The 23,886-nt window shown below is 39.1% G+C and overlaps 2 protein-coding genes across 5 annotated transcripts; one reads left to right on the forward strand and one right to left on the reverse strand.

The window, feature by feature from the left end:
* Positions 1–4,836: 4,836 nt before the first annotated feature.
* On the reverse strand, positions 4,837–12,026 carry LOC114554013 (ADP-ribosylation factor 3). Of its 4 annotated transcripts, none has more exons than XM_028575545.1 (6): positions 11,988–12,026; positions 7,177–7,480; positions 6,734–6,986; positions 6,515–6,625; positions 6,280–6,404; positions 4,837–5,220 (listed from the first exon to the last, which is right to left on the reverse strand). In XM_028575545.1, the coding sequence occupies exons 3-6, from the start codon at positions 6,879–6,881 to the stop codon at positions 5,059–5,061; spliced, it is 546 nt and encodes a 181-aa protein (XP_028431346.1). In that variant the 5' UTR covers positions 6,882–6,986; positions 7,177–7,480; positions 11,988–12,026; the 3' UTR covers positions 4,837–5,058. The 4 variants fall into 4 exon arrangements, with proteins under 4 accessions (XP_028431346.1, XP_028431344.1, XP_028431343.1 ...); XM_028575543.1 differs by lacking the exon at positions 11,988–12,026 and adding an exon at positions 8,706–8,788; XM_028575542.1 differs by lacking the exons at positions 7,177–7,480; positions 11,988–12,026 and adding an exon at positions 8,706–8,792.
* Positions 12,027–16,412: 4,386 nt separating this feature from the next.
* On the forward strand, positions 16,413–20,430 carry fkbp11 (FKBP prolyl isomerase 11). The gene is made up of 6 exons (XM_028576355.1): positions 16,413–16,834; positions 16,953–17,015; positions 19,039–19,126; positions 19,266–19,299; positions 19,465–19,535; positions 20,181–20,430. Exons 1-6 carry the CDS (start codon positions 16,709–16,711, stop codon positions 20,387–20,389), a joined length of 591 nt encoding a protein of 196 aa, XP_028432156.1. The 5' UTR covers positions 16,413–16,708; the 3' UTR covers positions 20,390–20,430.
* The last annotated feature ends 3,456 nt before the right edge of the window (positions 20,431–23,886 follow it).

Genomic DNA, 23,886 nt, shown 5'->3' on the forward strand with positions numbered 1-23,886 from the left:
CCCTTTCTTATTTATTTCCTTCGCTTTCTTCTAGTATTCAAATGAAGAAGTAAATCCGCGCTGTAGTGAAAACCTGTTCGTGTATTCACTTTTCTGATATTTTACTGAGCCGTAACTTTACAAGCCGCCCGCTCCGGTCTTGTGAGAGGAATCACTACAGCTCTGTGATTGGAGCGCAGCGCGCAGCCAATCAGCGGCGGGAGCGACTGTTTCGCTGGCACTGATTTATCTGGGAGGGTCCAGCCCAGCCTGATGCCACAGGACTTACAAAACCTGGAAGCCCAATGCAAACTTTGAAATCCCCTTGAAAGATGCAGATGCACATTTTAAACGTCATTTTCTTACATCAATAGCCTATAGGAAAACATAAATACTGTAGGCTATGCTTTTTGCCACGAAACACATGAATGGATGCATTCAGGAGCAGGAGTCTTCAAAACATGCTTTTCCCCTAGTTGATTTAGGTCAATGATTTAGGGCAATAATTAGGTGTGAAACAGTATTTAGGATTCATTTGGTAAAATAAAAACCCACTGCAGCTATGACACTGCACTACAGACATGACAAAAATAGAAATAGCAACAAATCAGAATTTACAAAACAGAAATAACACTTAAAGAAAAGGCGAAGAAATGTAAAATATAATTTGATGATATTATATACTATTATATGCTATTAGTGAGGGGTAAACTATTTAAAAGTTTAGATGCAAAGACAGCAAAGTTTGGTCTTACATCTTTTTAAGTTTAACTCTGGGAAGATCCAGAAAAAAACAAAGAGGAGAGAAATAACTTAGAAGTAGATGTTCCAAATGTATAAAGGTACAGGGAAAATACTCTCATGTAGCAAAGCAAAATGAAAAATAAAAACTGCAACTTGCTGTGTGTGCAGTGTGTATGCAGTACATTTACATTAGTGTGCTTAATCATTGTGAAAATGCAAATAAGGAGTGGACGTATCATTACGGTCAGAAAAGGTGAGTCACTTGCTCTTTCCCCCTCATAACCTTTAACAAAGAATGGACCAAAGCAAACTACATCCCCTCTAATATTGTCCTGTTAAAACAACAACAACTAACTCCTTCTAAAAAACACTTCTCCTCCTGCTCCTTTATATGTGTCAGGTCACACATGATCCTCAACAATATTTCTTACATCTGTTGTCTTATCAATTGGCCTTTGACCCCCTCCACTCTTTTATGCTGGTGCCCTGGAAATGTGAGATGATTTAATTGCTATCATTTTATTTCTGTATGATTTTACTGATGTACTTTAGACTAATTTGTTAATGATTTGTGCATACCAAAGTTGCACAGACGGAAGTGTCCTTCTTAAAGCAAGACTTATATCTGGTTTGGTAAGAAAACCTTATCTCTTGTCATGTTAGGTGTCACTCAAGCAAACAGTGTCTGCCTGTAAGAGTAGGCAAGCCAGCTGAACTGCTCTGTAGAAACTGGCTCTGCCTGCAGCCCCAGTCACACAAATGTACGTGTCGACACACACACACACACACACACACACACACACACACACACACACACACACACACGTTTTTCCATATTAGCAGGTTAAATTACATAGAATAATATGTATTATATCTGACAAAAAATGTTTCCAGTTCATGAGAAAGAGCCATGTTCTTGTTTTTCAGTCAGATTCACTTGAAATCTAAAAGGCCGTTTAAGACAAATAGTTAATATTTCACCACTACAAGGAAGTCATTTCCAAAAGTATTTCTTCACAGAAACAGCCAAGAAATTCAGGGAAACAAAAAGATTGTAAGATCACAAGTGGTTGTGGCAGGAGAACAGCAGCATAGTGGCTGCACTTTTATTCTCAATAACAAACTAGAGCACAGTTAAAACACACACACACACACCCACGCACAAACACACACACACACACACACACACGCACAGACACACAGACACACACACACAGACACACACACACACACACACACACACAGCTGCAACAGGTACACAGGATCAGGAAAGTTTATTTGACCCAAATGTACAGGCTGTAATCAAAATATGTGTTTTGCTACTTAATCGTGATTTTAGCAAACTGAAGAAGAATAAAATATAACTTGGTTGCCATAATCAGACATACTCTGAAAGCTAAATTATAAAGTTTTGTGGTAAAATTTATAAAAATACAGAAATTGCATCAGATATACATGGCCATGGTTGAGACTTTAGAGATACTGAGCTCATAGTCCAAATAGACTTCACCCTCAAATAATAAAGGGATATTTTTCCATGCTTAATTCAAAACTGTTATTACTTTTATTTTCTTTAAAAAAGCTTTTTAATCTAAACAGTTGCATGTCCTACATTTTTGTGTTGGTCTAAAAGGTGTTGTAAGAGTATTCTGCAATCGGCAAGGAATAAATTCTGGTGGGCAAAATTGTTATTTTTTCAGTCATTATTCTTCTTTGAATAATAATTGCCAACTGCAAGGACATCACAAGTCTGAGAAATACTGGCATTATAGCCCCTGACTTTAATTGACATCTGCTTTACTTCCTCATTATTCAGGGTCCCACAGACCGCACTGCTGCACATGTAAATAATAATAATAACTTTAAGTCCAAACATCTTCTTTTCCTCCATGTCATTTTTGGAAAAACAAAATATTGTCAAAATCAATCACAATGTTTAGAGCAGACAGACATCTAGGCTACTGTATTTATCCATGTTTTACAGCTTGGGTCTCATATAAAAGTCATGAAGTAGGGTTATAAAAGAATGCTGAGTCTGTTAAAGAGGATTGCTTTTTAAATTAGATTTAAAAAGCCGCCACTTTGATTTATAAAATGTAGACAGTGCTCTTTATGCTGTGCTTTGAACTGCTAAAGACTTCCCTCTTCTGGTGGAAGCTTTTCCCTGCAATATCTCCTCTACTTTTTCAGTCACTTGTAAACATGAATATAAAATATAAATATGTAAATATGAAATCCATCAGTAACACTCACTCACAGTTGATAAGACAGGTCATACATAAAATGGGTTTATTTGTAATAGAGCAGGATTTAGTTTGTTGTTACATCACATACAGGATGTATCTTTGCATTCAGCACTGAAACATGGTCTTCACCATTTTAAAATCTACTTGTGTAACTATAACGGTACAGAATGTTTTTTTTCACATTTTCTTTTGTTCGCACAGATTAGCATTGTTTCACAGACACAGTCTACATCAAAGTTTCTTTACAGCCCAAGGAAAACCCAGGAAATCTACCGCCAAATATGAATCAAGTAAACTGGCAAAACAAAAGGACAAAACCTTTGCCTAATCACCGTGCTTTTGAGGGCATAGAGAGTAAATCTGTAAATTATTCTTTATAGATAAATATACGTGGCTCAAAATCAGAACCGAACGAGCTGAGAGGAAATTAATTATAAGTCATCACTAAATACCTAAGGCCACAAAACCCAAACGATCAAAGTCATGATTTAACATAGATGCTGAATATGAACAATGTACTCATAACTTAGTGAAGTGGATTTACAGTATGTTGTACTGTCACTGGTACATGAGTAGTAGTACCCATGTATGGCACACAAGAAGTTGTTTTATTGAGAGAAGTCTGTGGATTCTGCTGGTATCTGTGGTGACGCAGTAACTCGTCTGCTGTTCAATAGTGAGTCGTGGATGTGCCGATGACTGAATTGATCTGCTTACCCTGCTTTCTTTTACATAATTATCACTGAAATAAAGGAATATGCATGTTAAATAAATATTACAGCCATTTATAGATTCGTCGACAATATTCACATTCAGTAACACAGTTATCATCCCCCGATATGCACGTCTGAGACAAAAACACACAAAGCGAGAGCAGCCTGATATGGTTTGAGTACTCATATGGACACACATGAAGGCAGATGAGCAGCAGCTGTGCAGGTCATGTGTGTTGCGTTTTGTATACTGCTTTCACATATAAAAAAAAAGACCATAAAGTTGACTATACTGTATTAAGCGCATGTTGACAACTAAATGCAGGAATTGGTGGTTTCTTCATTCTACTGTAAACAGCATCATAACACGATGATTGCAGTTAGAGAAAATCTACAAACAGCGTCAACATGCATGCAGCTCCGAGGATGGAAAAGTATGCAACAATGTCAGCAAGATCTACCGGGACGCATGCAACTCAGGCGGCCGACAACGTGTTGCGAAGGGCTGCTTCAAGACTTTGGGTTGCCATACGGGGAGTAGAAACATGCCACAAATATCAAAAAAGATTTCCCCGAATGAGGCAGTAAGAGGACGTGTGAGAGGGAAAACTCCAGTCCTGTTGTCTTTTTCATGATTAATACTGACTGGGCCGCTTGCAGAAACACATACAGTATATGGGCACGCTCACACACGTACACACTTTATCTAAGTATTAAAGTGCCTCAGCATTGCTCACAAATTAGAAGGTAGAATTATGGTCACATGAATCTGCCAGCTGTGATTGTTTCCAAACATGGCCCTGTTAGGAAAAAAAATAAAAACAAGTGTAACTGACACACAACCATTCTTTTTATGGACGACGGAAAGTCCATAGATGAGTTAAAAGACATACACCAACAAAAAATCATATTTGACTCATTGCTGACTCAGTGTCACAAGTCACAAGTCACACATGACTTCTTACAGCACCTAGAGACGAACATACAGTACATTGCACCTAAATACAAGAGGTGGACACAGGAAAAGCAAGTGTCTGCTGTGATTGCTTACGGTTAGTGTGCATTTGTGTGTGCGTGTGTGTGGTGTGTGTGTGTGTATGTGTGTGTGTGTGTGTGTGTGTGTGTGTGTGTGTGTGTGTGTGTGTGTATGTGTGTGTGTGTGTGTGAGGTTAAATATAAGGTACATGAGAATGTGTTTTTAATAAGCCCTGAAAACTATTAGGAACCTCAAGAGACTGAAAACGAAAGCCTAAAATCTTCCCCAAAGCCAGAATCTTGCTTTTCATCCATTAATCAAAACCCCTGTACCTACGCTGCCCCATTCCCAAAACAAACAAAAACTTAGAGGGGTGTGGCTGCTTGTTCCAGTTTTCTTCTTATTTCTTGTTCTTGAGTTGATTGGCCAGCCAATCAAGACCCTCATAGAGGCCGTCGCCGCTGGTGGCGCAGGTGGCCTGGATATACCAGTTACGGTGGCGCAGGGAGTGTAAGCCCAACTTGTCTGTGATCTCGGCAGCATTCATGGCATTCGGTAAGTCCTGTGAAAGAGGCGAGATTTCAGTGAGGAGAAAGCGTGTGAGAAGTCAAGGATTGGTGATCATGCTTTTGTGTGACCCTTAAGACGGCTGATGTCTTCTTTTATTGTTTGGTTCAAAATATGTATGTGTATATTAATTGATTATTCGATTGAGCTTAGCATAAAAACTGGAAACAGAGGGAGACAGCTAGCCTGGCTCTGTCCAGAATCCTCCTACCAGCACCTCTAAAACTCACTAGTTAACATGTTGTAGCTTATGTGTATACGTACAAAAACTTAGAGGGTTATAAGCCAGAGCAGGTTTTCAACAGTCGCCTATAGAATTTCTCAAGTTAATTAATAATAATTATAATTCAAACTTGAAGTAGTACCTCAAAGATACAGTACAGGCCAAAGGTTTGGACACACCTTCTCATTCAATGTGTTTCTTTATTTTCATGACTATTTACATTGTAGATTCTCACTGAAGGCATCAAAACTATGAATGAACACATATGGAATTATGTACTTAACAAAAAAGTGTGAAATAACTGAAAACATGTCTTATATTTTAGATTCTTCAAAGTAGCCACCCTTTGCTTTTTTTGATAACTCTGCAAACCCTTGGTGTTCTCTCAATGAGCTTCATGAGGTAGTCACCTGAAATGGTTTTCACTTCACAGGTGTGCCTTGTCAGGGTTAATTAGTGGAATTTTTTCCCTTATTAATAAAAAAAGCAAAGGGTGACTACTTTGAAGAATCTAAAATATAAGACATGTTTTTTAGTTATTTCACATTTTTTTGTTAAGTACATAATTCCATATGTGTTCATTCATAGTTTTGATGCCTTCAGTGAGAATCTACAATGTAAATAGTCAAGAAAATAAAAAGGAAACGCATTGAATATGAAAGTGTGTCCAAACTTTTGGCCTGTACTGTACTAAGAGGTGGGAATATGTGGGTTGATGCGGCACTACAACCCTACTGTGTATTCATGTATATGCACTGTGTATAATATGTGTGTGTGTGTGTGTGTGTGTGTGTGTGTGTGTGTATATGCAAAACAGTTATGGTTTCTTGCCTGTTTGTTCGCAAACACAAGGAGGACTGCATCTCTCAGTTCGTCCTCAGCCAACATCCTCATCAGCTCCTCTCGTGCTTCGTTCACACGCTCTCTGTCGTTACTGTCCACCACAAAGATTAGACCTGAAACAGTGAGAGGAACACAAAAAAATGACTTTTTTTTCTGAAGAGAAGAGAATAGAAGAGAAGAGAAAAAAAGTTGCTGATGTTACCCTTTTTCTAGCTCTTCTCACCCTGTGTGTTCTGAAAGTAGTGTCTCCAAAGGGGGCGGATCTTGTCCTGTCCGCCGACATCCCACACAGTGAAGCTGATGTTCTTGTACTCCACCGTCTCCACGTTAAACCCTGAAAACAAGAGCAGGGTCATACAACGTAAAAAGCAAACATAGTGGTCCACTTATTAGTGTGCATGGCAATGCTTTACAACTAACGTCATTTTAACTGTGCACCTACCAATGGTTGGGATGGTGGTGACTATTTCCCCCAGTTTGAGCTTGTAGAGGATTGTCGTTTTTCCTGCAGCATCAAGCCCCACCATCAAGATCCTCATCTCCTTCTTCCCTATGAGGCTCTTCAGCAAATTCCCAAAAATGTTCCCCATGATTCAGATGAAGTCCTTAAACTTCAGAGCGTGTCTACAGCTGTGATTACAGATGCCTTCCTGTAAAGTTTCACTTGTCCAGCAGTGATAGATTATAAAGGAGGGCTGAAAAGAAACAGAACACAGAGCCTAACCATTTAGTAGTACTTTTATGTGCATTTCTATATTGCAAGGTAAACATCAAATAAGGGATGGTGGTCTAAATCACAAACATGAATAAAGAAAGGAGTATTAATAAGCTCAACTGTCTATAAAGCCTTTGTTAAATTACAATCAGTGGAATGTTCCAGCTTACCTGCTTTTATTTTTCTTAAAAGACTGGACTATGCCAGAAACTCTCACTTCTACATGCACAGCCCAAGACAGGTGCAAGCTATGCTAATTGCCAACAGTCATCACAGAGAGGGTGAAGGAGAAGCATGTCAGTGCCATGACTACAGGCTGCAGCACAATCTGTTCAGACCCTCCTCGCTGTTTTTTTCTCCTTCAAATGTTATTCTGCAACAACGCCAAGCCCTCAGAGCACATGCAAAATGTCCTACATTACCAGGCCTGGCTTGAACACATTCAGTTTAACTCCAACAACAAAGCCACCTAGCCTGAAACAGGGACAGAAGAACACATTTTTACGAGCCTGCATTCTATCTGTACATTTTGAATATTGTGAGAGGCCAAAAATGTTTTGCAGATATAGTTGTCATTAGAGCCTAGTAATAAAATACTAGTCCACTGTCCAAAAATACTCTTAAAAGTAGAACTGCACAAAATAATCTAAGGACTTGAAGGTCCACTTACTAGCTTTCAGCCACATATTACTAGCAGAGGTCTGGAACCACGCTGATATATTGTAGTCTACACATTTATGTTGCTTTTCAACACAGCAAATGTTTTCATCAGAAATAATTTACCCACAAAGAATGCAAAGTGATGCTCAAAAGTGATATGTTATGTTTCCAACTAATGTATTTAGTACTAATGTACACATCTTTGGACATTGTGATATATTGTGGGGTTTGTGCTATGTGAAATGTCATAGTGATTGCACGCTGTATGAATTATAAAGCATGTGTACTAGCTATATTTCAATGTGGAAAAGAAGTATATATCCGTATCATGTGCATTGACTTGATTATCCTACAACACCAGTGGGCGATTTAGAGAAATAAGAGACTCAAATAAAGTAAAAAAAAAAAAAAAAAAGAAGATATAAATAAAGTCGTCAGTAGATAAGAGACTAGCTGCAGCCCTGTCCATGGTGCTGAAGAGGATCACCACACTGCAGGTCACTGCCTGACACCAGCTCTCACAGATGGGTTTACAGGTTTAAATATGAGCTCTGGTGACTTTTGTGGTTGCAGGGCCACGATATGCCGGCCTGATAATGTTAATTCAACTCCGGGTGACTCAGGTTACGTTAGCCGGGGATGCTATACGGTAACGGTACGGCGATCCTGCCTTTAACATCGGACCTGCACATATCTCGTCTTTAGTTAAAGATTCACACCTAGTTCGGCTACCAAGCTTGATAGTATCCTCATTCTCTAATGTGTTGTAAGCTCATGTATCAGTAAAGTTTAGCTTTAGTCGCTAAGACGTAATGGTAGCTAGCGTGTCTGCCGTCCCGACCCACCGCATTCATCCATCCGCTTATCGCCTCAGCGGGCATCCTGCTGCCAGCGAGTCGCCCTCCGCTGCTTCAGCCCGGGCAACAATGAGGCAACACAACCACCGCAGGTCAGCCATCAAACACACCATTATTCAATAACTTGCCACGTCTTGCGTGTATATTATTGGGTTGATGGTGGTGACAGTATCCTCACTTACCTTAGCAGAGTAGTCCTCTAACGTTACTAAATGTCTCACGGTATTTTCCGGGGGACAACCAGGGAAACTAGGAACTCAGCAGCAAAACGAGATCTCGCGAGATTTTAGGTCAAATCCAAACCATAATGTTGACAGTCGTTTTGAAAGGACGTTTGTTAACAATTGGGCATATTTCTATCAGTTTTTGAAATATTGTCACCTCAGTCCTGATTTGTCTTAAAAACATTTTTTATTTTTTTTTAAATATAAGTGTCGCAGTAAAATTGGCTCTGCACAGGTAAGTGACTGGTCTGGCCTTGATGATGATGATTTAATTTCATGTCTGTCAACACATCCAATACTCATATTCCTTCTGACATTCATTTGACTGATGAAACTAACGAAAAATAGCAGGTTTTAGGTATCTGAATGTGTTGTCGTGACCATTGTTTTTTAAGGTCCTGCACACCCATGGTCTACCATCACAGGTGATTTCACTTCCTGGCTGATTAGACCTCCTCTCAGGTCTTGGTGGATGTGTGACAGCGCCAGCCCCAGCCTTTTGGGGACCCTAAGCAGAATTTGATTTGGGGACCCCCTCCCACCACGCGGAGTCACCTGTCCTTGACGATTGACACAAATGTCACGCTATAATACATACATACATAATACATTATAAATGAATACAGTGAGGTTATGTATTAATACAGTGACGGATTAATAACTACTGTCCCCCTGGGCACAGATGCATAAGGACCCTACCCTATTTGTGCAAAAGTGGGTGCAAACAGGGAGGGGTCTGGGGGAAAATTCTGAATTTGGTAGATGTGTGTACACACATTGATTGACATCTCCCACTTGTTAGCTTTGTTGGGCATGATACGTTACACCTTTATTATTCTCATTGCCAGGCCTACATGGAGCCCAGTGACCTTACATAATTTGCAGCAAAGCTTACAACCTGAGTAGAGGCCTAATCAATAAGAATAAGTGAAAACCTGTGCTCTTGTTAACACAGGAAAACATGTTTAAACTTGTCTCAGATAGCATAATGCTTATCACGGATGCTAGAAAGTTTATTTGCTATTATTTGATTTTTTTTAACGCATTTACATTTTAGGTCAGACGTCTCTCTTTGCTTTGGGCCTTTGCCCCCGCCTCCCGCCGCCTTGTGTCTGTATTTCTAAGCCTGACATTTCTGTTATTTAGAGTTGTATATGTGAAGTTATTACATTTTCAGGAAATAGTGACTTGGTCTTCAGTTTTGCATAACCCTTGCAATATTGTTATCAACAGATGTTGAACAAAATAAAGGTATTAAAAGTGCAATTCTGATCATGCAATTATACAGTATTGTATAGATGGTAGAACATTTCAGTGCGACGTAGTCTTGATTTTTTTTTTATGTCGCTCTACGATATGACTCATGCTAGATCAGATCATAATGACATGTTTTTACCAGCAGAAAATCTATTACCTACTTGTAGCCTACGTGAAATTTTGATGCAGTAGTTAAGTGGCGATTTTTTTTTTTTATTTAAATACTGTGGTTTTATCAGCCTTTACTCCCATATCTACTTCTGTGATCTGAGAGAAAAAGCAGGTTTGATCTTAAACATGCACACAAGAGTCCCAAAAATGCCATTTCTTCTTTACTGCAACAGATTGGGGATTACCGTGTCAGTCTTTTTGGCGTGCATGATTCTGAGTTTGAGATTTTAGCGGGTGACATATTTACAGTGCTGCCTGTCTGACCATATTGTACAGCATTGAAGGGATAACAAAAGAGGAAACTTCACATTTATACTAATTCACATTATAACGTTACTTCGCTGCTGGAGCGGTCAGCTACTTTAGCGGTCAGCTACTTTAGCGATGTTTAACGTTGGCTACATAACGTTAGCAATATATCTTGTGTAGAGAGTCCAGAGGGAAGGGTCAGGGAGCAGAGACACAGTATTTAGATATAGTGTGCTGGTTTGACCACGGAGATGGGACATGCTCACTTAGCTTCCCCGCAGTTGTATGTGCGTCAGCGGCCGTGGGAGAGGGTGTAAAAGAGGGGTGTGGCAATGACATCATCAATACGGATCCGTATTCACCATCCATACGAAGCCAAACGAGAGCCGTTTTCGGATTTTTTCACCCTGAGACCTGGTTTTAAAAAAGTGCGTTTTCAGGCAGTGCATTTGCAGGATTCATCTGGACGGTCGGCCCAAACGATGCAAAACATGTGCGTTTGCACAAAAATAGTTTCCGTGTGGACGGCCCCTCAGACAGGTGTGAAGATTTTTTTTTGTTGTCATTTTTGTAAATTAACTAATCAAACAGACTTTTCATAATTCACTAAGTTATTCTGATAAAATCGGCATCATGTTTCACGAAGCAGAACTCTAATTTAATGAAATAATAAGTTGTAAAAGCTCCGTATGGACATGTTAACTGGCGTTGTTTCGGGACTTCAAACAATAACGTTAGCTAGCTTTATCATCTCACTTTAGTTTAAAGTTAGTTAACAGAGTAGCTGTTTAAGTTAAATACAAGCCAAAATGAAAAGCCTTTCTTTAGGAGTCATACAAAGTCATACGTTATAAAATAGGAGTATTAGCTAGCTAGCTATATGTGTAAAGGGGAACCCAGATCTTTTAAATTGAGCAATATGTTAACGGAGTCTGGAAAGTAATGGGCAGAACCCGTACTTACTAGCTAGCTAGAGTAATGTTAACGTAACGTTAACTGTATTTAACGGTATTCTGTACAGAGAAAAAAAAAAAATATGTTCAGAGGATAGCCACTTGCTATACTATTGGTTAGATGTCTCTCAAAAGAAAAGGTGTACGTTCCCAATCAGTGTCTTGAGGCTACACCCGGTACCGGTTTCCAAACTACAGTTTGTCTTAATCACGTCTGGCTCAACAGGGGATGGCTCTCAAAGTTGTTTAAACAATAAGTCTTTTAGCGCTTTTACATTTATGCTAAATAACAGCAATGACCTAATCAATTCTTTAGAAGCTTGAGAAGGTGTGAGCCAGACAAATGCTGATTAGACTTAATCAGTATTGAAACATTCCTTCACTCAGTTACACAACAGTTTACATTTTTAAAGTTACATTTTTTACCTTAAAGTACATTGTTTTCAAAACGTAAGCATAGTTTTAACTTTTTACTTCAACAGATGCCCAGTGCACTCCACACTATAAAAAAGAACAATGTTGTGGTAGCCTAACGTTAGCTACACTTGAGCGTATAATCATGAAACATGATTAAAGTTAGCATGAAATACATAAAATAAACCAAACTTACCAACACTTCCAAACATCCTCCGCTAGCAAGGCTTCTCCTTCAGTATCTGGGGCCAGTTGGTGTAGTTGGTTGGAGTCGTTTTTTACAGCAATGCTGTATTATTGTCATGGCATATTACAGCCAGGTTACAGCAAGCCTAAAATTCACTGTAAAATATTCCCGCTTCATCAAAATTACCCACAATGCAACATAAAAGGAAGTATTTTACTGTAATGAAGAAATATGGTATTGTATTGTAGGTTTTTACAGTACTGTGCTGCTAAATCTACAGCGATTTCTAAGAGTGTAGGTTCATAATACATTTTGGCCCAACTAGTTTTTGTCACTTTTGCTAACGCTGTTGGTGTTTTTTTCAGCATTTTTGCCACTTTTTCAGATGTTTTTGTCACATTTTTTGATGTTTTTTTCTGATATTCTTGTGTCACTTTTTTCTTTGATGGTTAAGTTACATTTTTGGGGCTTTATGTTGACCGAGCTGTAAGTGAGAAGACTATATGAGACATCCAATAATACAGATGTTTGGCCTTGTTTGATTAAATAAAGCATGTCAATAAAATGTACATGTCTGGCCCTTGATGTGATTCTCTTTTTCCAGTGTGGCCCTCTGGGAAAATGAGTTTGACACCCCTGTTCTACAGGCTGTCCCGTTACGGAAATAATGATTATTATTATATATATTATAACCAGGCACGGATTTAGAATGCAGAGGCCCCTGGGCACAAAATCTTGGAGGCCCCCCCTCCCAGAACTCGCGGCCCAAACTCACACAGCATCTACATTTTTAGAAACAGTAAAAGTAAGCTGTGGGTTTTTCTTTAGTTTAAAACAAAACCACTTTCTCCAACTCCATTTCTTGTGATGTTAATTGTGACTCTATAAATATCTATAAAACAAAGCACAAAATTGAAACTATCACAGAACAAAATCAACAGAATTTATTGCAATAAAGCAGATTAAAATCTATGAAAATACAGCCTAAAGAACTGACTTTGGAAAAACAGCTGATTGTTGAGCACCTCTTTTACTCTCTCTCACTGTCTCTCCCCTTCACGGAGAAACAGATGATCAACATCTACTAGCCTAGTGTAACAGAGCTGTTTCAAATATATGAATGAAAATAGGTTGCGTATAACTTATATATACGTATAGGCCTATACAGCTCACTCTCAGCGTGAAATGTAGTTCTCAAATTTAAGTTGCACAACTTAATGTATGGCAACTATTTTATTCCATGTCATAATTTCCTGATATGTAATGACACCTGACAATGTAACAATACCGATGTTGTTCAGCTCTACATCCCCACCAAATTCCTCACCACGGCAACTCACTCCACTTTGACCATTGGCCTCAGTGAAATTAAATCATGGATGCAAACCAACTTTCTCAAACTTAACTGTGACAAATCAGACACGATCATCATCGGTCCCAAATTCCTCTTGCATACATCGCACAACTTTTGCTTCACCATCTGTAAATTCACTCTGTCTCCCTCCTCACACATCCACACCATCAGGAGTTAGTTTGGACAGCAACCTCTTCTTCGAAAAGCATGTCATCAAAATCACCCTAGGGGTATCGGGGGGTATACCCCCCCGGGAATTAAAAAATAAAAAATAAACCGTTAAATGGCACTTTCAGGAGAGTTTTGTGCAAAGAAATGGAGAAATTGAGTCTTACATGATATGTGCAAAAACTGCAAGGTTAAGAGCCTATACTTGCATTTACATTACGGTTAATCAGTCATCACTTGATTACACATCGTATTACCTTGTTATGATATCAGAAGTGACCCATACAATGTGCCAAACATAATGTGCCACATGAAGACACAGTGCAGCATATGACAGTAGCAACAGCTGAGAAGATTTGGATCTGTGGTGAGCAGGTCCACCTCACACAAACTTCCTTCTCCCAATCTCTCTCTTTACTAACACACACACACACACACACGCACGCACACACACACACACACACACACACACACACACACACACACACACACACACACACACACACACACACACGCGCACACATGCGCAGACACGGCACCGAGTGGGGCTCTCGATGCTCGGAGCCCTACCGCTGGCGGAGATGCGACAGCGAGGACCGGTTCCACGGCTTGGTCAGCGACATGAACTCGTAGCGGCCGGTGAAGCTTCCGAGCACCGGGCTTCCACCGCTGCGAACGGGGTTTTTAGCTTTAGGAGAAGGCATTTTATCTGTTAATCCTACCGACGGAGACACTTTGGCGTTATGTAGTTGACCCGCGGTGGTGAATTGTCTGCAGTTCCGGGCGGGTTGTTGCCGTGTTCTGATTGTTCTCATCTCATCTCCGCCGAGACAAAATAGACATGCCATTTCAAAAATCTTTCATTTATTGTCAGAAATATCATGTTTTCAAAAGCATTACTTTCATCAAATTTTATGTTACATATTTAGACTGCAAGTAGGCACATCCGGACAAACGAGCAGGCTAATGTGCCGGCGCTGAGCCAGGCCCAATTTAACCCTGGGATTAGTGATTTAGCTAATCAGCGGATGGTTCTAAAATTATTAAAAACAACAAAGCTATACTTCACCGATTCTCTGCAGTGAACTGACGGAAAAAGACAAAAGATATAGGCTCCTTTTAAAATATGCATGTGAAATATGACGTGAAAGTAGCCTACCCTCAACTAGAGAATGACTCCCACATATGATGCATTGAAATGCATTGATAAGCTTAGACCGCGTTTCTGGTCATAAAAATGAACAGTATATTAATACAACAACGTTACATGATTTAAAAAGCAACCTATCATATGGGGAGAGAGCAGAGGTGCTGGGCTCTAGCTAAATCAGAAAACAATATTTATTTAGGAGGGTCGGTGGACGCAGATTCGGAAGGCTTCGGCGCCGATCGGGGTATCTATAATAGTAATAATAATATAATAATAGCGTCGAGACGACTTATGAAAAAAGTGGAGATGGTTGGAATATTAGGCTACTCTTAATTAAATCCTCTCTGCTATCCTTCTCCCTTTTAGCTTTCCGTTTTGTGGCTCCGCTGCTCCACCGTTTTTTATCCATGTTGTTTGTTTTGTTTTCTCGATGTCCTCTACTTTCTCTCTCTCTCTCTGTCCTCCACCGCCTGTCTTGTCGCTATCAACAGTTTCCGCGGTAACCTGACTGTAGTCATCAGACACAGCCTAAAAAATGATTATAATACTTTTTTGTGTGCAACTAAATTATTGTTAACACACACACAAACACACACTAATTAATTAATTTTATTTTAATTCAATTTTAAATAGAAAAAAAAAAGGATGAGGCCACAGAGTTAGTGGGGTCTTGGAGGCCCCCTAGAGGTCGGAGGCCCCCGGGCACCGGCGGTGGTAAATCCAGCCTTTATTATAACTAACAACTAACTCATGTTTCTGTCAAAGACAGAGGTAGCTAGTGTTCTAAAATATGAGAAATGACAAACCTTAAAGTGCCCATATTATGAAAAAAACACTTTTTCTGGGATTTGGGGTGTTCTTTTGTGTCTCTGGTGCTTCCACACGCATACATAATTTGAAAAAAATCCATCCATGCTGTTTTGAGTGAGATATGGTTTCTGAATGTGTCCTGCCTTCAGTCTCCAGGTAAGTTGTTCAAAATCGGCCCGGCTTGTGACGTCACAAGCCGAAACGTGCTGGCTAACCGCAACCGTTAGCTCGTAAGGTTAGCGCATGCTAACGCTAGCATGCTACCTCGTTCTCAATAGCAAAGCACTGCTACAACACACACAAGTTCACCATAATCTACAAAAGAACTACTTTTGTGCAGCCTCATTTAGAAGTCTCCCAGCTAATCCTGCCTATTCTGGTACAACCTTAAAATACAATTATGAACCTGAAAATGAGCATAATATGGGCGCTTTAAACGTTTCCGAAAGTGGTCTCCTGCCTGAGAGGAAAAGAAAAAGACCAAGACCGTTGGAGAAGGAACCCAAACTTGAACGTATAAGCAAACCACTGGGTTAAAATAATCATTGGTTGGGTTACTCAAATCAAGGAAGATTGAGGCACAGTCCAAAACCATTAACCCAACAACATAATACAGGGTAAGCAGCCAGTGGTTGGGTTAATAACTAACCCAGCATTTTTTAGTGTGTAGCTTGTAAGTAGGCTAATAACGTTTTTTTCCATACTTGAACTTTTTGTTGTCCATTTAGCCATAAATAGTTACAGAGAAATACTTTTGAAAACAGGTTTTTGTGGGGCATTTTTCATTGGCATCAACTCCATGTTTGCCTGCTACCTATCATCTTCACATCTCTGCAGTCAGGACCAGAGGGCTTACTAGCAGCCAGCGACGTGGCGTCTGTGCAGCAGGCTTTAACGATAGACAGTATATAAGGCTTTAACAGAGGATGTCTGCTCCTGACAGTCACCAGCATGGAGCAGCAGAGCCCATAGGCAGAGCCGAGCACAGTACCGCCCCCAGCGCCTGTGCAGAGCGCCGCTTCCGCTTCTAATCCGCGGATGGGGGCGGAATGTTTGAGGCGGGCTCTTCAGGGAGGGAGACCCAGGTGTTGGGACAACGTCCACGGGCCGCGATTCCTTATCTCTACGGCATTATAACACATCAGCATTACTCGGTGCTGAGCCATTTTGAACACAGGGACAGACAGTCTGTGCAGCTCTCTCCCCGCTGCTGCGTGTAGAAGAAGCCTACACGGAAGTTGTTGTTTGATGGCAGCTGTTTTCCAGAAGTTCACAATGAAGAGCTGCGTTTTCCTGCTGCTGCTCGCAGCTTTCACCTGTAGACTCGCACAGGGACAAGAACATGAAGCCGACGAGCTGCAGGTGGAGACCCTGGTGAGTGAGACACATGTGTTACACAGCCGTACTGCAGCAGTAACAGCAGCTCTTAACACAATAAGAACCTCTGCCAAATGAATGCAACAGTGTTAACAGTTAACTCTTCTGACTCAAGGTGAAACCCGAAACTTGCTCTGTACTTTCCAGAATGGGAGACACGCTGCAAATCCACTACACGGTAAGACAGAGGCACTGTTATTGAAACTGATAAAACAATGGGCTGTGTGTGCATTTTATAATAACATGTAGGGGGAAACCGGCCCAGCTGCTGACGAAGGCAGTTGTCTATGTGGCACCGTCTGCATGAACCATGTGGACACCGCTGTGTTTGTGCGTTTATGAAAACACGCAGATCTGCGGTCAGCAGCTGTTAGAAATGTCTTCCTGATTGTACATGGGGTCAGATTGTGGTTATTTGCCTGTCGGTGTGTTTTATTTGTCATTATCGTGAGCTTTATATGGCCTCTGCTTTCACTATGAAGTGATGGGGGCGGTACAACACGTCAGCAATAAGCACCAACTTCATCCATGAATAGTAGCCTACCGGAGGCTCAGTCCTCATATGTTGATCCTTAGGAATTTATAAACGTACAGTTGTATGATATGAATTTTAGCTCCATGACACAGCACCAAATTGTGTATTGTCAGTTAATGTTAAAGTGTTGTTAAACGACTTTCTGTGTTTTTAAAATTTAAAAAGTGCCGGGTATTTACAATAAACAAAATTACAAGCTCTGTCACTCAAATGTAATGGTCATACATGAGAGCAACAAACTGGGGCTGATACACAGTATAAACAAAGGAACATCAAATATGCCATATGTTTTGATCATTGTTTATTCAGTATTAATTACCTTGAAAACAGCAACTCTTCATATTAAATATACAGTATATTAAAAATATTTGTATACGTAAATAATTGTTACAACATCACTATTATAACACAACATAGGCTTAATACAATTTACATCAAAATAAATATATCCTAGAATTAAACAATGTTATTAGGGAACAAGTGAACTTGTAAAGTTTGTGACATTTTATTTTATTTTAGGATTGACCTAAATGCAATTGAAAATGGCCTAGATCTTGATCACTGATATTAGGCGCCTGTAGCTGAAAACATACTGTCTTTTTGTCCTGTCATGGATGCTGGATCTGTTAACACATTGGAAACTTACTGATCTCTCCAAAGCACCTGCCACTAATAAAGCATTAATTAATAGCCCAATTAGGCTCAGAGTGCTTTCTACATGATGAATTACTTTGTTTTTTTATTTAGTTTTAATTTAATGATTTGGCTTTTTGTTGAAACAAATGACACAGGTGAGGCAAACTATTACTACTGAATGAAAGATTGTCTCATAGAAATTGACAGATAAAGTTTCTTCAAGCTTAAAACGACAGCTAAACTGGAAAGAGTTTTGAGCATAAAACTACACTGCTTGGTCGCTCACAGCTACTGTTCCACACACATATACAGTGTGTTGTCTACTACAGGTGTGTAATTAATCAAGCTTTAATCCATTCGTATTACATAAATATATATAACTTTACTTATACCTAATCCTTACTTTAACCTTTAATCTTTATAGGAATCATTTCAATTGATTACAATTACAATGTGGGAAATAGGTGTATTTGCTTTCATGCCAAGAGTTAGATGAGAAGATACATCCCACTCTCAAATATATAGCTAAATGTAGCTGGACCTAGCAGCAGGTTAGCTAGCCTAGCACGAAGCCCAAAAACGGGGAAAACAGGTAGCTTGGTATTGTCCAAAAGTAACAAATCCAGTGTGGACAGAGCCGGGATAGCTGTTTTTACTCCTGTTTCCAGTCGTTGTGCTAAACTAAGCTAACCTGGTGCAGACGATAGCTTTACTGTACAGATGACAGACTTGTAGCAAGAAAGTAAATTTACTTAAATGTGTATAGTAGCCTAGTAGTGTGATATACACTACGAGTTTATTTTTTATTTTATCAAAAATGCTAATATAGGTTGTCCGCCATCTAGTAATTATTAATTACATGTATCTTAAAGGCTTTTTATTTATTTAAAAAAGAGTCAAATCCATCTACATAAAGTATGCCTTAAATGACTCGAGTATTATTACATTTAAACAAATCAAGCTGTGAAATTTCTCTCAATAATTTTCTTTCATGTCATCATCTCATCATGCCTCGTGTTTAACTGTCCAGGGTAAACTGATGGATGGAAAGGTGATCGACTCATCACTATCCATGGACCCTCTTGTGGTCGAGCTGGGGAAGAGGACAGTTATTGCCGGTAAATCAACAGTCAATCCTTTTGTATTGCTCAGTGACACTTTGATCTGCTGACTTATGAGAGATAACTGCAGCCTGTTGTTTGCCGGGGAATGTGCTTACTTTGCCGATTGACTTTCTCTGTGTGATTTTCTTATCAGGTTTGGAACAAAGCTTGGTTGGCGTGTGTGAAGGGTAAGTGAAAAACAAAGGTCCGTCGAGAAGAAAGAGCGTAGCGATATATTTTTCAATTAGCATGGACCAATTCAAAAACTACCACACAGTTAATAGTTTTGTGATGGACTCTGATAAATGCTTCCTCAGTTAAATGTGTTTTGTGTTTCTCTTACTCTCATTCAGGCAAAAAATCAAAGCCACTATTCCATCTCACCTTGCATATGGAAAAAAAGGTTACCCTCCTACGATTCCCGGTATGGAACACATGCATACAAATCAACACACACACACACACACACACACACACACACACACACACACACACACACACACACACACACACACACAGTTATTTGTCTGTATGTATAGTTTCATTTTAATAAAAAAAAATCCATATTCTAAAACAGCAGTTTTAGCAATCACTTCTTAAACTACAGTAAATAGTGCATTTGTTGGGGAGCTGCAGCTTGATACACAACAATGAGTATTTACTGCAGCAGGATGTGGGAATGACTCAAAATAAACTACAGTGCCCATGTTTTTTTTTTTTGCAATAAAGGAATGTGTCACCCAGTGCAGCGGTGTGGCTCATTGATGTGTTTTAAATGTGTACAGGGCACAGAAGAATGAACAGGTCTATTATATTTGTTAGTGTGATCAATCCATTATCAGTTTTGTTCTTTTCGTGGAATCTGTTGACAACGCAAAATAAATTCTTTAAATATACGTTACTGAGGTTATTTTCTTTTTTTTTTAGATTTTATGTAATATTGTATATTCTATTTCATATCCTTATTTATTTTCTCATGTACATAATGTGGATGGGTGAAAAATTAAAGGACAAACTCGTTCAACACCTGATGTGACAAAACATTGAACGTGAACTTGATCTGTCCTAGGTGACGCTGCCCTTGAGTTCGAGGTGGAGGTGCTTTCTCTGACGCAGCAGACGCCGTGGCAGAAAATGGTCAACGACGTGTTGCCCATTGTGTGTTTGGCTCTCGTGCCCACTCTGCTCGGCTTGGTGGGACTTTACCTCTACAAAAAGGCCAATGCCGAGAAGCCTAGCAAAAAGAAGGCAAAGGATAAGAAGAGTAAGAAGAAATAAGGACAAGGCACAGATTTATTTAAATAAAATTTTTAATTGTATTTTGTGTTCTTAATGTTTATTTCATATTAATCCATGCTTTTAATATGTTTTAACAACTGGAATTAAGGTGTTTTGAAAATACAGCAGTTATCCCTTTAATTTCTCTGTCTGTAAATCTCTGATCAGTGATGCTGGGCCAAAACTACCAGAGAAGCTTTTGTCCAAAGCGCTTTACAGTTTGCCTCTCATTCGCCCATTTACACTGCATGCAAAGAGCAATTTGGGGTTCAGTATCTTGCTCAAGAACACTTCCACATGCAGACAGGAGGAACTGGGGATTAAACCGCCAACCATGGCTCTACCTCCTGAGCCACAGCCACCTCCCATGACAATGCTTACAATAAGTAAATAAATCAACCCATCACTAAAAGCAGAGAGATTGAACTATGTAACACATACAATTTAAGCAACAGTTGTCATCTTTACTACAGAATCACATTATTACAAGCTGGCTTTGCTCCTTCAGATGTGGATTTATTACAAAAAAATCTCCATAACAGGAAAAACCAGCACAAGCAGAGGTATAAATCATACTAAACAGCAACAGGACATTGTGTTAAAGTCCAAGGACACTTGGAACAGCTGGAAGACTGCTTCATTGACCTGTTCTTTGGGTGTTTTTTTATGTGAATGTCAAAAGAGCACCATTGAGTAATAGCCTTATGTAGAAACATGACTAGAGTGGCGTGTTGCTTAGAGATATTCTTTGGAGAAGATGGGTCATCTGAGGGATTAAGCTAAATAAACTCTCCCTTTTTAAAAGAAGATCAGCAGGAGACACTTTACAAATAACTCAATGAATAAGCTGTAATGCTAACTGACAGGTTCTTCTAAAATATTACATCTGCAGCTTTTCCTTTCGTATGTCAATCTCTTCAGCACTACAATACATAGTAACATAGTCACTGTAGCAAGGTGACTTAAAAGCAATCTGATGATCTCCTGTGAGTTTATTGCAACTCCACAGAGCCTTTTGAACCTGATGCAAGTGCTAAAGCTTGAACCACTGCTGGATCTACAGTGCAACTCTGATGGTCTAGCCGAAGAGGAGAGGGAGGTATCAGAGACTCATGTTAGATGCCGGGATAAAAAAGAAATTCACAGTTTATAAAAAATATGTAGTTTAATTGATTCAATGAAACCTCTCCTGCTTAAGCTGTAACTGTTTGCTAATACAAGCTAGGCCACATGCAAAACATATATAAAAAACAAAAGCAGTTTTTTATGTTTATTCCATTTACTACAAGTCACTTGATATTTTTTTAACCTTCCAGACAGGCTTTGATTTCAACAGAAAATCTAAAAATCTTAAAACTTGATTAGTTAGGTTAGCCATAGCAGTGTAGATTATGTCTGTTTGATTTTCCTCAATGACATACATTTTACATATTAAGGTACACTACCGGTCAAAAGTTTGGGGTCACTTAGAAATTTCCATTCCACTCCATTCCAGACACAATACCAGCTGAGATCAGTTGCATTGTTTTTTTAATCAGAACAGCAGTTTTCAGATTACATTATGTGCTTACATAATTGCTAAAGGGTTCTCAACTGTTGTAGACAGAAGTGGCTGAAGAAATGCTTGAAATACATGTTTTTTGGTCTAAATGTCATACCCAAATTAAAAGTGGTACAGCTCCCATATACTTTGACACTCAGGGGTATGCCTGATATCATTGGAAAGGTGATTGATGTGGGTGTGTTTGTGTATTTGAGAATTGTTGTATTTTGTAGTTTTTGGGCTTTTTTCTTTGCACTTTTCAAATGGAAATAAAAAAACGCACAGACATATCTGTAGAAAGAAATCATATAAAATCAATTTTTTGAGTCTTTTGGTGTCTGGATTGTTTCTGTAGTAAGCTGAGACGTGGCTAATGCCCTGTGGCGTCTGTCACCTGTCAAATGTGTTTACAGCAGTGTATTCTAATCACTTTACAGATGTATGACTTGGACGGAAATAAAACACCTCCATTCTAGCCTCTGTAACTCTGTGTCAGTAAGGCCTAGAATCGCCCTGACACTTGTAACAAAAACTTGAGAATGTTTCCTTTCCAATGATATCAGGCACACCCCTGAGTGTCAAAGTATATGGGAGCTGTACTACTTTTAATTTGAGTATGACGTTTAGACCAAAAAACATGGATTTCAAGCATTTCTTCAGCCACTTCTTTCTACAACAGTTGAGAACCCTTTAGCAATTATGTAAGCACATAATGTAATCTGAAAACTGCTGTTCTGATTAAAAAAACAATGCAACTGATCTCAGCTGGTATTGTGTCTGGAATGGAGTGGAATGGAAATTTCTAAGTGACCCCAAACTTTTGACCGTTAGTGTATATTAAGGGTATATTGTTTTGGTGTAAAAATGCAGTGCAGACTTCTGTGATAACAGTGCCCCAAACTCCCTTTCAACAAGTTGTCTGACTCAAGTTGAAAAAGTAATATTCATACCTTGCAGTTGACATTAATGGTAAGAAAAATACATTCTTAACATAGTATGTTTTGTCATATAAAGTTTTGTAATAAACACAACATATTGTGCAATAATTCAGCCGCAAATGCATGTAAATATAGTCACCCTTTCATATTTTGTAAGTCAAGTATTTACAGTAGCTTTTTAAAATTAATAAAATAAAACACTTTATCTATGCTTTTGAGTCTACCTGGAAAGTTGAAGAACATAGGTGGGCTTGTTTTAATATAAGGCGTGGCTCGATGGCACTGCTTATGTAATTCCATGGATGTATTAAGACAGGGATGTCAAACTCATTTTCACTAGGGGCCACACTGGAAAAAGAGAATCCCACCAAGGGCCAGACATGTGGAGTTTATTGACATGCTTTTGTTACTGCATGTCACTTTTTTTTTTTTTTACATTTTGGTAGCTTTTTTCCAAATTTTTTTGTTTTTGTTCCAACTTTTTTGTGGCTTTTTGTTGCATTTTTGTTGACATGAAGCTCTACAAAAGTCATCAAAAGAGTTCCTTAGCCATCACTGAATTTAGCAAATCAAGCACTGTTTCACAGCCTGAATATGAAAACTCTCTCTGTTTCTCTGGGAATTTCTGAGTCTCAGAGTCGGCAAATCTGCCAAATTCTGCTTTGAATGTCAGGTAATTACAGTTTAAAAAACACTGTCCTGTGTTTTTGGTTTGTTGCACAACTAGGAGGGCCAAAATGTATTGTGAACCTAGAGTGATATACGGGCCGGATCTAAATCTGCAAGGGGCCGGATTTGGCCCGCGGGCCTTGAGTTTGACACATGTGTATTAAGATAGGCCTAAGTGCAGCAAAAGAACTCCGCTCACTCCGGTGACTACCCTGATAACCCTCCGCGAAAAAACGAATATTGATATTATTGATATTATTTTTCCTGAATAAAAGATATGTAATGTTTTTATTTAAAGACATAATTACAACACACAATTATGTACAGAATAAAAATAAAGTAAGAAA

Source organism: Perca flavescens, chromosome 4 (assembly GCF_004354835.1).
Source record: "Perca flavescens isolate YP-PL-M2 chromosome 4, PFLA_1.0, whole genome shotgun sequence".
NCBI lineage: Eukaryota > Metazoa > Chordata > Actinopteri > Perciformes > Percidae > Perca > Perca flavescens.